Source organism: Arvicola amphibius, chromosome 12 (assembly GCF_903992535.2).
Source record: "Arvicola amphibius chromosome 12, mArvAmp1.2, whole genome shotgun sequence".
NCBI lineage: Eukaryota > Metazoa > Chordata > Mammalia > Rodentia > Cricetidae > Arvicola > Arvicola amphibius.
The window spans coordinates 13197789-13214948 of NC_052058.2; the positions used below are offsets into that span (position 1 = coordinate 13197789).

General features: G+C 43.1%; 1 protein-coding gene across 1 annotated transcript in view; it reads right to left on the reverse strand.

Moving 5' to 3' along the window:
- Dnah14 (dynein axonemal heavy chain 14) overlaps window positions 1–17160 on the reverse strand; it is a 215082-nt gene that overhangs the window by 58512 nt on the left and 139410 nt on the right. The window contains 6 exon segments of the mRNA XM_042054001.1: window positions 1446–1571; window positions 2768–2876; window positions 5602–5783; window positions 8402–8593; window positions 10893–11054; window positions 12234–12431. Coding sequence (XP_041909935.1) covers window positions 1446–1571; window positions 2768–2876; window positions 5602–5783; window positions 8402–8593; window positions 10893–11054; window positions 12234–12431 — 969 coding nt within the window.

Below are 17160 nucleotides of genomic sequence, written 5' to 3' on the forward strand. Positions count from 1 at the left end.
AAAAAAAAAGAAAAGAAACACTGAGTGGCTTTGGCCTTGTCTTTCAGTTTCAACATAGTGTGACAGATGCCCTTTGAGACGACATTCTGTTACAAGAGGGACTGTGACAGTGACTAAGAACTGGGCACCGTGACTCGCACCTGCAGTCCTTAGCACTGAGAAGGCAGAGTCTGGGGGAATCACAGAGTTTGAGGCCAGCCAGGTCTACAGAGCAAGTCCCAGGCTAGGGCTACACAATGAGACCATGTCATAAAACAGCAAGAAAACCAATGAAGAGCTAATCAGTTCTGATAAGCCAGTCTAGCCAGGTGTGGGTGTACGTGCTGAAGAGACAGAGGCGGGCAGAGCTCTGAGTTCAAGGCCAGCGTGTGTCACGCACCAAGTTCTGTTGGGCTTATAGTGAGCCCATATACTTTTGAAGTTACCCGAACAACTTGAAATCTATGTTGACGTTCACTGTGGTCTGCAATAAACCTTTCCTAGAACTGACTTATGTTGTCCTCTTCCTTTTAAGCTACGGCTATCTAGACAGCAACTGCAGCTCTGCAGCTACCAGTAGCAGCTAGGCCGCAAGAGCCGCAGCCTGAGGAAATTCTGCTCCCTCAGGCACCGACTCTTTCAAGGCTATTAAGAGAATTTACCTAGATCTCTGTCCCCCTAAAGAACTCAAGATTCAAAGACTGAGATAGAATCCTACTTCCCAGAGAGGCTGAATAGCAAGCAACTCACCTCCTGCGTCTCCCAAAAGATGTCCTCTTGCTTTTTCTCGCCCTGCCTTATAACGGCCTTCTCCACCTGGCTCCTCCCTACCACTTCCTGTCAGCTATTTGCTGACGCAGCCTTCAGACAGCAGGTGAATTTTATTTAATCAAACACATCTTTGCATCATTAAACAAATGTTCCAGAGCATAAACAAGAGTAACACACCTTAAAATAATATTCTACAACAGACTTAGGCTTCAGGAGATTAGCCAGCGATTGAAGCTCATGGGTGTAACTGGTAAAATCAATCCGTTTATTTCAACGTGTGTGGTTGCAGCTTTGAGAAGGATTGGCTAGTAATCAGACTAGAGTTGAGCAAACTTAGCCTACTTCACTACTCTGGCTTCATGGTATTGTGACTGTGAGAGACAGAAGGGACAGAGGGTTTCCAAAGTAAACAACAGAAATGGCATGGTCAAACAGTTATCCCCCAGAGCCACTCGGCTCTCTGCAGATGCTGGAGGCATGGCTCAAATGAGTTCCAGTGCAGCCTGCAGAACTTCCTGGGACAGAGACCACCTGCTGCCGGGTTCCCTACTTCCTCTTAATGGCTTCCTGCTTGGAGTAGGGGCTCAGGACATGTTTGCTGGGGTAGGACCAAAGGTGTCCATCATTGGGCCACCACCGTGACATGTGGAGGTTCAGAGCCCCAGGCAGCCTGGATTCACTGAAATTCAGCTCACCTGAGCATAATCTTCCACAATCCTTACTTCTTCAGCCAAGATCTCCTCATCCTGTTTCACAAGTACCTGAACTTTTTCAACTATTTGTGAATCTTTCTGTAGCTTTTCCATCAGGATTTCTTTTTCCTAATGAACCAAACAGTTTTTCTTGGAATGAGCTTTGACATGACTTCTTTAGAGCAGAAATTAGTTTATTTAATAACTATATAATTTATAGAAATTAGCCTGAAATCTATGTAGCAGAATATTAGGATGACTACCATAAAGATGATTTCATACACATCAAGAAAGATGACAAGGGGCTAGAGAGGTGGCTCAGTGGTTAAGAGCATTGGCTGCACTTCCAGAGGACCCAGGTTCAATTCCCAGTACCTACATGACAGCTCACAACCATCTGTAACTTCAATTCCAGGGGATCTGATGCCCTCTTCTGAGTTCCACAGGCACTAGGCACACATACATACATACAGGCAATTCACCCATACAGATAAAAATAACTTTATAAAAAGGGTCTCACATAGGTGTCACTGGAGTCTCAGAAAGGAATATATATATATATGGCAAGAGTTGGGGGGTATACCACAGTGGTAGAGAACTTGCCCAGTTAGTGTCAGATCTTAATTTTAATCTCTAGAAACACACACACACACACACACACACACACACACAAACACCCCAAACTAAAAAACCCATAAGCAACAACCTTTAAAATAAGTGACAGGCAGCAAATTACCATAACAGATTTCTGACGTATTTAACTAATTACCTAGTAATTTTCTATAATTAGTTATGGTGCTGGTTAGTTTATATGTCAATTTGATAGGAGTTAGGATCATCTGGGAAGAACAAATTTTAATCAAGAAAATACTTCCATAGGACTGGTCTGGAGGCAAGTCTGTAGGGCATTTTATTAATGATTGATGTGGGAGGGACCAGCACACTGTGGGCAGTGCCACCCACGGGCATGTGGTCCTCAGCCATATAAGGGCTGAGCCAGCCAGTAAGTGGCTCTCCTCCAGGCTGTGCTTCAGTTCCTGCCTCGAGCTCCTGTCCTGACTTCCTTTGACGATGAACTGTGATGTGGAAGAATAAGCTGAATAAATCCTTTCCTCCTCAAGTTGCTTTTAGTCATGGCATTTTATCACAGCCATAGTAATTTCAATTAAGGTATATGATCATATTTCATTGTTAGAATGTAATTTCTTCAAAGTGCACAGCTATATCGGGGCAAAGCTGAAGTTTCAATTCACCTTTGTCTGGTCACAGATCCTGTCCTAGATCTGGCTATACAATCTTTAGGACAGATTTAAGACTGAAGATACCTTTGTTTTTTGTTCTATTTGAGGGCCAATGATCAAAAGCTCTTCCTGCATGTCTGTGACTAACACAGTGGCTTCCAGGATCTTGGAGAGTCCCATGTAGAAGCGGTTCCTGAGGGGAAAGCAACACACAGGCTTGTAACATGAGGGCCTGCTCTTGGGATTTCTGTCCTGCCCAGTTCCCACAGTCGGTAAATCCCAAAGAAAATCACACAGAGGTCTCCATAAGATTATAAACTGATTGGCCCATTAGCTTGGCTTCTTATTAGCTCTTGTAGCTTATATTAACCCACCATTCTTATCTATGTTAGCCACATGACTCTACCTTTTTCAGCAGGGTAGGTCACATCCTGCTTCTTTGGTGATCTGGGCAGGACTGGGGAGGAATGGGCTTCCTCCTTCCCACAATTCTCCTGTTCTCATTGCCCCACCTTTACTTCCTGTCTGGTTGTCCCACCTATACTTCCTGCCTGGCCAATCAGTGTTTATTTAAAACATGATTGACAATTCTCCCGCACCACAGGCTGACCCTCCCACAACTGAACAGAGCACATTTGGAACCTTAGAATGTTCTGGCTGAGCAGCCTTAATCTGAAATCTCCAAAATCTCAATTGTTTTCGAGGCCCAGCTGTTATCATTCCAAGTGTGAGATGCCAGGTTAAGGGTGCTCAACCTCTAGGAAGAAGGAAAAAACGCACAACCGAACAGTAGCAAATAAAACCAAAAGCCTATAAAGAACTACACATCATGACCAAGCAGGGTTTATACGTTAGGGATTCAAGACCGATTCAGGATTTGAAAGTCAGTTGACATATAAGCCACCCTATATAAATAGTGTGAAGTAGGAAAGTCAGACCTGGTCACCTGAAAATATATCAACACGCTTGATAAAATTCATGACAAGAATAAAACCAAGAGTCAAGAGGAATTTTCTCAGCTTGGTAAATAGAACACTGCTGTAGGAAGAAAGTGGACTCACTGTGGGCATGAGGTGCCCGTGACAGGGCCTAGTCACACCAGTTACACGGCCATGAGTGGATGGCAACAGTTTTTCAGAGGGACAGGTGACACCACAGATCCTGGACATAGGAGCGGAAGGCCCATTAATCTCTCTTGACTCCCGTCTGGAGAGAAGCTGGGCCCTTTCCCTAGACTGTCCTCACCTCGATTTAACTGCTGCGCCACAGAAATCTCAGTCTAGAAGGTGGGTGCTTCCCCTTGCAGGAGAATAAGAGCCACTTTTGAACACAGTGTGGCTTTTTTAGGTTGCGTTTTGACTGTCCCAGCTGCTTTACATTTAATTGATAGAGAGTCTTTTATACCCACTGGATGTCGTTAACAAAAACTCAAGAAGAATTTGACCCTGAGTACACAAATTAGCAAAATACGGCCGAGACTGCCCTTTCTTCTTACGCAAACACCAGGCTTGGATGTGCTCCTCTCACACAGACTAAAGTCTTCCAGTGTGAGCTGTGACGGAGGATCACGTTTCTGTACTCCTGCTGGCCAGCTTGGGCACAGTGTCTGTAGACGCCCGGATGAGTGACGTGGCTCTGCCCCAGACAAGGATTCTGACTGTGGTTTAGTTTCTAAATGGGCGTCATCACTTTAGCTACTCCCACTCAGTGTTCCATAACACAATCCGAATGGGATCTGCCCAACGGGACCTGATGAGGTGGCTTTTCCTTTACAAGACTTGTTAGTTGGACACACCATAGGCTTGCAACAGACTCATTTTGGAGTGTTTGTCTTAGGTGCCAGAAGGCCATCTAGGTAAGGCTTGACTGAGATGGTACTGACTCTGAGAAAGCCCCGGGGATTCCCCAGCATGTGAGAATTTTTGTAAGTAGATGTTACAAGGCCAATTCCTAGCCACTTACTGTCTTCCTAGGAGGTTGCCATAGGACAGATTCTCAGTGTCCCCTGGGTTCTGGTTATATATATGGGCTGTGGGTGCAAGTTAGTGGCAGAGCGCTGGCCGAGCATGCTCGGGTCCCTGGGTTCCACCCCTAACAGCATAAAAAAGAGAGGGTGAGAGGTCTGTGAGACATCTTGAGAAAGGTTATCTCTGGGCAGGACATTGGCCACGGCACTTAGGACCCACTGCACCTACGGTCACCTGCACAAGTTCACGCCAACAAGATCAGTCAGTGTGCAGGAAGCAGCACTAAGTGATCTCAGAGGGTTCTTTAAAAACAATAGAAAAGGAAGAGGGAATGGGGTACAGTGGGAAGACATGCTGAGGGAGGCTGGCGGGTGGGTGAGGGAGAAGCGAGGTGGGTGGGCATGATTGAGGTACACTGTATGTACGTATGAAATTGTCAGAGAACATGTAAAAGATATTCCAACAACAATGACCATGACAACAACAGAGATTCAATGAAGTCTGAGGCTTCCTGCCGTGTGTTTTCTCCTGACATTCTCAGCCACAACAGCTACCTACACAGTGTGACACAATGTGACACGCTTTCTCGGCCATCTGTGCTGCAGTCGCTGGGCCAGTTCTATTGGTATTATCTTAGAAGTCATGAGGGATGGCTCTAGCCATTAGCTGTGTCAGTAGACACTCTCTGCACTTCCTTCTGCTGTCTGCGTGGGTGAAAAACTGACTAACGAGAACTCATTTCTTGCTGGCAGATCTGTCAGCTTTGCTGTGAAGGGGCAGCCTCTGGACACATGCAGGGGAGGTGCGTAGTCCTCCCTACGATCCACCACAGTGTTGGCCCTCAGGGATATTTGAATTCCTTATTTTTTTTTTGTGTCTATCTTTTTTTGTTGTTTAATAAATAGAGCACTTCTGTAAAAACCCACATTTCTGTTTCACTCGAAGCCTTACCTTTTCGTTTGCATCACCTCCTGTCTGATGCTCAGAAAGTGGGTGAACGTCTCCAGAAACTTCAAGTAGCTACTGGGAGTGACATAATAGTGTCTTCCAGTATCTTGAAAGAATTTTGTGCTCAAATCTTTCATACTTTTGTGGATTTCAACACACGCTGGGGCAAACTGTGTTACTATAGTCTGAAAAAAAAAACAATTTTTGAGGAATACAAGAGAACATGAATAGAGAAGAGTGGGCAGTAACTTGAACACTGCTGCATTTCTGAGATGCAGAACAACGCAGCAGGACCACACGAGCTCTGACGGATGAGGCCGATGGGGACAATGCTGAGTGACTAATGACAAGCCAGGTGCGTTCTCGCAGCCTGTGCTCGGATCTCCCCATCAGCAGTCAGGGCTTGTCTTAGTTACGGTCACTATTGCTGTGATGAACCACCATGACCAAAGCAAGCTGGGGAGGAAAGGGTCTGACTCACACTTCCACATCAGAGTCCATCACTGAAGGAAGTCAGGGCAGGAACTTTGGACTCATAGGATAGATAATGGAGTATTTTCTCTGAATTTGTCAAATGCAACTGGACTAGACATTGTTGATGTATTTATTGCCTGTATATATTGTATACAGTTATTGTATATAGTTTTCCTTATATTATTTATAGTCTTCTGATGTGGGATTCCCCTCTGTATGCTGTGAATACCATTGGTTAATAAAGAAACTGCCTTGACCTATTGATAGGGCAGGACTTAGGTAGGCAGGGAAAACTAAACTGAATGCTGGGAGAAAGAAGGCGGAGTCAGAGAGAAGTCATGGAGCCACTGCCAGAGACAGACTTGCTGAAACTTTGCTGGTAGGTCACGACCTTGTGGTGATGCACAGATTAATGGAGATGGGTTAAATTAAGATGTAAGAGTTAGCCAATAACAACTAATGGGCCAAGCAGTGATTTAAATACTATAGTTTCTGTGTAATTATTTTGGAGCCGAGCAGCTGGGAACCAAAAAGCGGCCTCCTTACAACAGTCTTCCTTTTTAAATTTTAGACCAAAGGGGAAATGCAGTAGTATATTATTTGTATTTTGATAAATAAATCTTGCCTGAAGATCAGAGGCAAAGCTAAAGCCACTAGAGTTTAGACAATGGTGACACACATCTTTAATCCCAGAATTGAGAGACAGAGTCAGATGAATCTCTATGAGTTTAAGGCCATCCTGGGCTACACAAAATCAATGCAGAAACAAATCCAGGTGGTGGTGCCTCACACCCTTAATCCCAGCACTAGGGGGTCACACACCCTTAATTCCAGTCCTAGGGGGTCACACACCCTTAATCCCAGTCCTAGGGAGTCACACACCCTTAATCCCAGTCCTAGGGGGTCACACACCCTTAATCCCAGTCCTAGGGAGTCACACACCCTTAGTCCCAGCACTAGAAGGAATATAAGGTGAGAGGAGAGACAGGCTGTCTGTTTAGTTTGTGGTCGCCCAGCCTTGGTGGAAGTAAGACTTCTTTAGTGACTTTGCTGCTTTGCTTTTCTGGTTTTGGGTTGAATCCTGATTTCTGTCTCTGGTTTTTATTATTCATGCTACAGCCTTTTCTAAGGCCCACATTGAGTCTCAGGCCTCTAGGCATTTTCAGCTCCTTTTGCCAGGATTTTTACTCCCTGTCTGTCAAATGGGCCCTTGGGGTCTTCAGCTTGATGCCTCGAGAATAGATTTACAGACAGGGTTGAGCGTGAGACAAGCTAGGCTGAGAGGAATTGGTGCTCTCTCTCTCTCTCTCTCTCTCTCTCTCTCTCTCTCTCTCTCTCCCTCCCTCCCTCTCTCTCTTTCTCTCTCCCTCTCTCTCTCTCTTTCTCTCTCTCTCTGACATTGTCAAAGAACATACATAATTACTAAAATTATCAGATGAAATACACAGAAGACTACAGAATCCTTACAAAAGGAACTGTTTTTACAAGGAGTTGTTAGGGAGAACTAGAGGATAAACCTACTGAGGATAGCACACCCTGTAATTACAAGATACAAACAAATAGACGCGAGCTTGGGAAAGAGGTTTGTAGAGAAGAGGAGAGCAACAGAGGTGGGAGGGGAAGAAAGAGGGTAGTAGACGAGAATAATCAGGATGCATTATATATGCATGAAACTGCCAAGAGATTTTGTTTTTGTTTTTTGAGATACTGGGTTTCTCTGTGTAGCCTATACTGGAACTCACTCTGCAGACCAGGCTGGCCTCAAACGCACAGAGATCCACCTGACTCCACCTTCCAAGTGCTGGGATTAAAGGCATGTGTCATAACCATCCAGTAAAGTTATTGATTATGTGTATGGGTGTTCTGCCTACCTATGTGTCTGAGCATCATGTGAACAGGTGGATGCAGCGCTCACACAATGGCCAGGAGAGGGCGCTGGACCTCTGGAACTGGGGTTATAGATGACTGTGAGCTGCCACATGGGAGTTCAGAATCAAACTCAGGTCCTCTGCAAGAGCAGCCAGGGCTTTTAACCACTGGGCCATCTCGCCAGTCCCAGCTGTCAGGACAGTTTTTGAAAAGAATACTTGGAAGGTTGCAGAATCCTCATGGAAGGATGATAACAGAGGCATCCAAGGCAGTGTAGAACCTAGGTAGCCTTGAAGTAGGTGGGTAGAAGACACAACAAATGTGGGGCTCGTGAAGAGCTAAGATGTACACATGAGCATCACAGAGCTTAGAGATGCCCACTCCCCAGCACTGCCGCTCAGATAGAGCGTGGTCACGTGCCGATCATGAGCCATGACTGTCATGGGCTTTAGGCACTTACCGCCTTGTTCTCTACTTTCAACTTTTCTTCTAGGTAGGAGTTGGCCACAAGAAGGAGGGCCTCATCAGGCCACCTCTGGAACCAGTCGATGGTGCAGGTAGTAATCATAGAGGGGTAAACTCTGCAGTTATGGCGGAAGTGAGATCCTACAGGGCTCATGGTGATAAAAATGTGCATGTTTTTAGATACTCTCTGAAATGGATAGAAATATACACATTGTTAAAATGTAATCCCTTATTTTGGAAATGATACTATATTAAAAACCCAATTTAAAACTTGTCTCAGCTGTTTCCTAAATGAATAGACTAGCTGATCGTGGGTGTGCTGTCTGCCACCAGCAAGGCTCTTTCAGGGAAACCAGGAGCCCCCAGAGCCCTTCTGCCCCATATAATGGCCCCATTATCTTCAGATGGTGGACCCAGCACCAACCCTCATGAACGGGGCTACTTAGTGAAGAGTCTACTGCTCGACTCTTGTCTGGGGTGTGTACCTTTAGCACCGTACAGAAACTCAAAGTAAGACAGCATCGGATTGATTAGAGCTGAAACCAAGCGAGGAGAGACCACTATAGGGTCTTATAGTTGGTGGGTTATGGTAAGGCATTCCAAACTTCATTCAGCGACACGCCACTTTGTGCGCTGAGCAAGTCCCTTTGTGCCATGTGCAATCAAACACCTGGTATGAGAATGTGAATACAAGGTCACCACTGGGGTTTGCCTGGATCCCCTTTGCTCTTCAGACCCAACTCAGCCACAGGACCCAGGCTCTTTCCTTCTGTTTCCACATGGGGGCCCCAGCAGGTAACACGCTTCTGTTTACTCTCAAGCCTAAATTACTGACATCTCCAGGTAACAAGCAACTGTTTGCCAAATAAGCAAGTAAATCGGAAATGGTAAGACTGTAAGGGCATCCAAGCAGCCACTCAGCAGGTTTGTTCTCTATCAGCTGTGATTCTATTTCTGGGATTTAAAAAATGATGTTCCTGTAGCATCTGCCAAGGAAAGGTGGGTAGCCAGGTTTAATTTTCAAATTCCCTTACACAAAAGCGTGCATCCCCCAAATAAGTGAACTTGGGGCCTTTCCCTGTCGCACACTTTTGTCTGGGTTGAGTAATTACAGTGCTCATTCACGCCAATCTTGGCCACCCAAGGTCAGACAGCCACTGCGAAAAGACAAGGATGGTCTAACCGCTGTTGTAACATATTATAAGGAAGAAGGTGGTTCTTCAAGGATGGTCTAACTCCTGTTGTAACATATTATAACGAAGAAGGTGGTTCTTCAAGGACGGTCTAATCCCTGTTGTAACATATTATAACGAAGAAGGTGGTTCTTCAAGGACGGTCTAATCCCTGTTGTAACATATTATAACGAAGAAGGTGGTTCTTCAAGGACGGTCTAATCCCTGTTGTAACATATTATAACGAAGAAGGTGGTTCTTCAAGGATGGTCTAACTCCTGTTGTAACATATTATAAGGAAGAAGGTGGTTCTTCAAGGACGGTCTAATCCCTGTTGTAACATATTATAACGAAGAAGGTGGTTCTTCAAGGACGGTCTAATCCCTGTTGTAACATATTATAACGAAGAAGGTGGTTCTTCAAGGATGGTCTAACCCCTGTTGTAACATATTATAAGGAAGAAGGTGGTTCTTCAAGGATGGTCTAACTCCTGTTGTAACATATTATAACGAAGAAGGTGGTTCTTCAAGGACGGTCTAATCCCTGTTGTAACATATTATAACGAAGAAGGTGGTTCTTCAAGGACGGTCTAATCCCTGTTGTAACATATTATAACGAAGAAGGTGGTTCTTCAAGGACGGTCTAATCCCCGTTGTAACATATTATAATGAAGAAGGTGGTTCTTCGGTTTCTGATGTTAGCTACTTTTCCCAGATCAGTAATAGAGTTCAGATCTTCCCCGAGATGATTCCTTAGGCAAACCATGTATTTAATCATCGGGTTCAACAAGGCTGACAGACCAAAGCCCACAGCCCTATGAGACCTGGGTCTGCCCTCCACTCCTGCTTGTGAGGCCCCTGCTGCTGCTTTCTTCCTTGCCGTTTGTAGTTAATTGCTTTTCTGTTTTTACATATATATTTTATGTCCTGATAAATTTTAGGGTGAAATATTTTTGCTTTTCCTGACTTGATATCAATGTAGCCAAAACAAAACCCTTATTAACCTCAAGGAAGGAATCTCAATACAAAAAATAATGTGGAGATGAGGTTTCCATTTTATTGTATACAGTTGTTGCTTTTTCTTTTGTTTTATTTTAGAAAAAAATTAGCCATTCAGCCTCAGAGATCTGTCCATCTTTGGGCTACCTAGGGCAGACGTGCCTCTGTGAAGGGGTGCTGATTATTGTTTTAGCTTTTAAAAACTCATCTGATGAACTAAGGGAATTATATACAAGTTGAAAATCATGTACAAAATTATAAATATGGTCTTCTTTAAATTTACCATGACAATGTGAAGTCGAGACACAAACATTACCTTCTGGAACAATGAGAGTAGATATTTTCTGTCATCCATGAGATTAGACTGCTCAGCAAAGGTTCTCATTCTCATAACAATAGAATCCAGCTCCTCGTTCTCAAACATGGTAGCGACCTTTCCTCCGTTGATAATGTAGTTCAAATCTTCCAGAAATGATGCCTTAGGTGAAACAGATTAATCAGGGGTGAATAAATCACACATTCTGCTTTGAACAAAGTGAGAAAGCTTCAGTAATCAAGGGTAAGAAGGCCACTTACCATACATGCTGACATGTTAGTCTAGTCTCATCAAGATAAGCCTCAGTTACCCAACCTTTAATTCAAATATGTCGGAGAGATATGTACTTGGTACTCAGTAGACACTATATGCCTGGGTTTGGGTGCACAACAGTGAGCTGGACAGGGACCTTGTGTCAAGCAGTACTTAGAAATGTTAACACATTTAAAGCTAGAAATAGCCTGGTGGAGGTATTATTTTAACTTGAACAAGTCTGTCACCACCACACTAATGTTCATCTCAGCCTTTGGCCCGAGATGGCTTTCTATAAAACCACTGATGGAATTAGAATGATGGGCTCCAAGCATGGCAGAAATAGCATCTTTTGAAACCAGAAAGAAAGGCTGTTGGGTAAGTCTCAAGCGGATCACTGGAGCAGGGTGTTTAGATTTAGGGAAAGTAAGAAAACACAGAAAAAGTAGAAAATTGAGATTCTTATAAAATATGACAGATGACATGGAACTTCATTTATTCTCAAATATGCCATCTAGCCAAAAAATTTTGGTAGAGAGACCCAGAATTAAGAGAAAAAGCAGGATAAGGTTTAAATACTATTTTAAAGTATATATTTTTTCAGAATACAAGTCATGTACATCTTCTTGAATTTGGTCATAAGGAGTAAAAATGACGTGCAGTGACATTCCTAGTTATGTTTTGACTTAGTAAAAGGACACAATTTGTGCAAAATAGTGGTGAAGTTTTGCTTGTACATAAAAAACAATCCTGCAAGGAACATCCGATAGCAATGGATAAAGGAGAGAAAGAGAAGTGCCCAAAGTTGCTACAACACACACAAGTTACACACATCTGTGGGCAGAGAACAGACCAAGCTCTGATACGAAGTTGCTGATTTTGCTACAGGGTGTAATTACTTCCAATCTGTCGATTAGAATGGAAATGACAAAGGCAGGAAACACTTCTGCTGTTTGTTTACTCCAGACTAAGGCATGATTGCAAACACAGCCTGTGGGCTGTGGCTAGGCAAGCGCAGAACACAGACGCTGAATGGTAAGCTTAACAGGAAAACTCACACACATTCACGCGGACCTCATCAGCACTTACTTGCTCTTCTTCTAAGTCTGCGACCAGGACAACAGTGGGGGTCCCTTCCAAGCCGGCTTGAATAAACACCTTTTTAAACATTTCTCTAAAATCTGAGATGGCATAGTTTTGAGCTATAGGCACTCGGTGTAGTTTGTGTTCTGCCACATAGCAGGCTAAGGTTGAGTAAGTTTCTTTTCCACATCCGTCGATTCCAATCTTTGCGAAAAACAAACAAATCCAACATCTGATTCATAAAGTCTTGGAGTTTGGGATTTAGAGCAGGGTAATACTACTCATTTAACAAGGACAAGGCCCTGAGTTGTGTTCCTAGCCCCCCACACAAACACCCACGATCCTGGGAATCGATCAACAAGTACTTTTCTCTTTGTTTATGCTAGCCATATTTACAGTAAACATACTTCAGACTATAAGACAAACACCTGCCTTCAATATCTTCATAGCCTCTTAAAATGTATGAAATTTTACTGTACTGATAATCCGGAAAAATAGCACAAATCGACTTAAAAACCAATAGCATGCCATTATCAATATCTGATGCTTTGTTCATACAAAACTAGATAGGCATTTCTTTTAGGTGATAATCAATGTCCTTTGGTGATGATAAAATGACCTCACACACATCTGTGGACACTGAGCTGAGGATGTATTGCCTGGCATGGACCAAAACCTGGCTGATTCCCCCACAGCACACAAAATAGGGCAAGGTGGTATACCCCTGTAACCCCAGCATTTGGCATGTAGATCATAAATTCAAGGTCAACCTAGACTACACTTGGTGTTCAAGGCTGGCCTGGGAGATGCCAGACCCTGTCTCAAAAAGAACAAGCCGGGCGGCGGTGGCGCACGCCTTTAATCCCAGCACTCGGGAGGCAGAGGCAGGCGGATCTCTGTGAGTTCGAGACCAGCCTGGTCTACAAGAGTTAGTTCCAGGACAGGCTCTAAAGCTACAGAGAAACCCTGTCTCGAAAAACCAAAAAAAAAAAAAAAGAAAAAAAAAAAAAAAAAGAACAAAATTGCAAATGCTAAGGTTCAGTCTTTAGCTGTGAAGCTCTGTGGTTTTGACAAATATATACCATGCTGGTTTGAAAGAAAATGGTTCCCAAGGGAGTGGCACTGTTAGGAGGTGTGGCCTTGTTGAAGGAAGTGTGTCACTGTGAGGGCGGGCTTTGAAGTCTGTTTTCTAAAGTGTTACTCAGTGTGTCAAGATGTAGGGCTCTCAGCTCCAGCACCACGTCTGCCTGCACACTGCCATGCTCCCTGTCGTGATGGTAATGTACTGAACCTCTGAAACCACAACCAAACCACCCCAATTAAATATTTACTTCATAAAATTTGCCATGTTCATGGTGTCCCTTCATACCAATAAACCCAAACTAAGACATAAATTATAAGGTATTCATGATTGCATTATTAAACAGAATTTCATCACTTTAAAAATCTGTTGGAGCTTCCCTCTTGAGAAAGCTCTTGACAACCACTGATAAGCCCACCATCTCCATAGTTCTATCTGAATGTAACTGGACTATTTAAGCATATGGTTTTCCAGATCATCTTCTTTCTCTTAGTAATATGACTCTTGATTCACCATGTCCTTTTGCAGCTTACTAGCTTGTGTGTTGGGGCAGTTGGGTGTGTGTGTGTTCATGGCTGCACATGGTTTACAGGTGCATGTGGGGTACTTTCACATACAGGCTATAGGTTCACCTCAGGTGTTGTTCCTCGGAAGCCGGCCACCTTGTTTTTTGAGACAGGGTCTTTTACTGTGGACAGGGGCTTGCTGTTTAGGATAGCTTGGCTAGTCAGCAAGCACCAGGGATCCGCCTGTCTCTGCTGGGATTGCAAGTACACAGGTGCTGGGAATCAGACGCCTTAGGCTTGGGCAGTACGCTACAGACCCAGCCATTCTCTAGCCTTTATTTATTAATCTCTGAATAATGTTACACTGTATAGGTTATCATGTGCCTGTTGAGTTTCAGCTTGGTAACTTTCAAGTTTTGGCCGTTATGGTTAAAGTTGCTTTAATCATCCACATGCAGCATTTTGTGTGGCTATACATTTTCATGTATATAGAAACATGCTTGTTAGACTGTCTACCCAGACTATATTTAGCTTTGTAAGACACTGCCAAACCATCTTTCAATGTGACCGTGCCATTTGCATTCCTACCAACACCAAGAGTTCCTGTTGGTCTCTCGTCGTGTGGTAATCGATATGATCCCTCCTTAGGATATTGATTCCTTTAATGCTCAGGTGCTGGTATCGTCACAGTTTGGTTCCCTCAATGAGAGTTGATTCTGAGAATGTTTTCTCGAACTTTTGTGAAGTATCTCTTTATTTTCAATTGAGTTGTTTGCCCTTGTGATTTTCTTCAAGGAAGAGTGTGTAAAATTGTGAATAGAGACACTTGCACATATGTTTTTTTCCATTCTGAATCTCACCCCCTACTTATTGCCCAACTCTCTGGCTAGAACCCTCGTTATAATGTTGAACAGAAGCTGGGAGATGGAGCAACTTGTCCTCAGTGTTACGGTTAATGTTTTAATAATTCACTGTTAAGCTGCAAGATTTTTGTAGATGCTCTTAATTAGGTTGACAAACATCTCTGTATGGAGCAAGGTTTTTAAAAATCATAAATGTTGAATTTTTAAATGTTTTGCTTTGTATCTTGAGAGTTATGCTTTTAATTTTTAAATATAGTATCATATTCAAGTACTTTTGAGCACTGAACTAGACACACATTCCTGGGATGAATCTCACTTTTGCTCGATATAATATACTTCTTATATATCACTTACCTTAGTTTGCTAATGTTCAGAGTTATTACAACAATATGCCCAAGAGAGACAGATGTAGTTTTCTTATTATCAAGTCATCTCTGGCTTGTATACAGCTTGTCTGCTATACAGTCATGTGCCAGAAGCTTGGTCCACAGTGTGGTGCTCAAAAGTACTATAACTCTTAAGCAGTGGAACTATGGGAAGAGAGATGGCTTTTAAGAGGCAACTAACTCCTCTGGAGCTCAGTAAAAAGTTGCAGCCTCGTCCTTCCTTTAAACCTCTTCCCCTCTTCTGGATGCTGATGGCTCTTCTGTATGTGGTCATTTTCTTTTCTGCTTCTTCATTGCTATATTGTGACACAACAAAGGGTCCCAAATAGGACAGGACCCTGGGACCATGAGGTCTGGACTCTGGAACCATGAGCTAAACCCCAGGGAGCCTTATTTTACCCAGACTCAAAGATTTTGCTATAGCTGCTCAAGAAGGACTGGAGTCTCTGTCTGGCCTTTCTATTGGTATTTCTAGACAGAAGGAGAAACTGGGGAGCAAAACCTCCTCTATTTCCTTGAAGACTCTGTGAACCGTCGGTATAAATTCTTCTTTAAACAATTGCTAGAATTCTCCAGTGATGCCGTTTGACTTTGAGGTTTTCCTTGTGGGAAGTTTCTGAATTCCTAATTAAATTTTCTTTCTTTCTTTCTTTCTTTCTTTCTTTCTTTCTTTCTTTCTTTCTTTCTTTCTTTCCTTCCTTCCTTCCTTCCTTCCTTCCTTCCTTCCTTCCTTCCTTCCTCCCTCCCTCCCTTCCTTCCTTTCTTTTTTTTTTTTGTGACAGACCCACTAAGGCTTTCCAAAGCTTCAGTTTTTATGTTGGTGTCTGTGATGGCCAATGTTAATTCTTAACCTGACCAGACCTAGATCACCTGGAGACAGGCCTCAGGGTGTGCTGGTGAGGAATTATCTTGACATTAATTGATGAAGGAAAACTCAGTTTACCGTGCACAGGACTCTTCCCTGACAGGGATCCTGGACTCTCTACATGGAGAAAGGAAAGCGAGCAGCGAGAATGCATCTGTCATTTTCTTCTCCCGAGTATGGATGTCATGTGACCCGCAGCTTCAAGCCACTGCTGCCTCGACTCTTCTGCTGTGATGGACTGTACCTTGAACTGTGAGCCCAAAGAAATCTTTCTCCTTTAAGTTGCTTGTGTCAAGGTGCTGTCATCACAGCGACAAAAGAAGAGATTAAGGCAGTGTCTGTCTAGGAAAACGCCCCTTTTGTATAAGCTATCTAATTTACTATTTCCTACGGCCCCTCCTGTGATGGTAGGAGTGATACTGGTAGCCTTGCTATTGGTTTTAGCTTGAATCTTCTCTCAAGTCAGTCTAGCTCAAGGGATTTTCTTGATCCTTTAAAGAACCAACTTTTGGATTCATTGAAATCCTTAGTTGCTTTTCTTTTGCCTTTTTCTACTCTATTGAAACTATTCTCTTCCTTTTGCTTCTCTTGGGATCAATTATCTTTTCTTTTTGTAGTTTCCTGAGGCAGAAATCTAGGCTACTGATTTGAAGTTTTCTTATTTTTAAGTATAAACATTAAAGCCTATAGATTTCTTATAGAATTTCCTGTAAGTATTGCTTTAGGCATATAGTGTAATTGCTTTCATTTTACCAAGGTATTTTCTAATTTGACAGGATCTATAGTCACCTTGAAGACAAACTTTGAGGCATGACTGTGAGAAAGTTTTTGGGCTAGTTGATTTGAGAAGACCAACCCTAGCGGGCAGCACTATCCCACGGGCTGGAGTCACCGACAGAAGAAAGGGGAAACTCATGCGACACCATTATAGATGGGAGAGCTAGTTAGAAAATAGCTGGCAGGGGCAGGGGAATGGTGGTGGATTTATTTTGTATTGTGTTTCTTGATTCTATTTTCTTATTCTAAGTATTTTTTAGTTAATTTTTTTCAAATGTCTATTTAAAAAAAGATTAAGTCAAAATCTAGTGTGCTACATGCAAGATAAAGTCTTCTTTTGGAGAAAAAACAGTTATAAATCAAATATAAGCTTATACAACTGGCTAAATATCATGGATTAAAACTGCTTCATTACATTTATTTATCTATTTATCTCTCTCTCTCTGTGTGTGTGT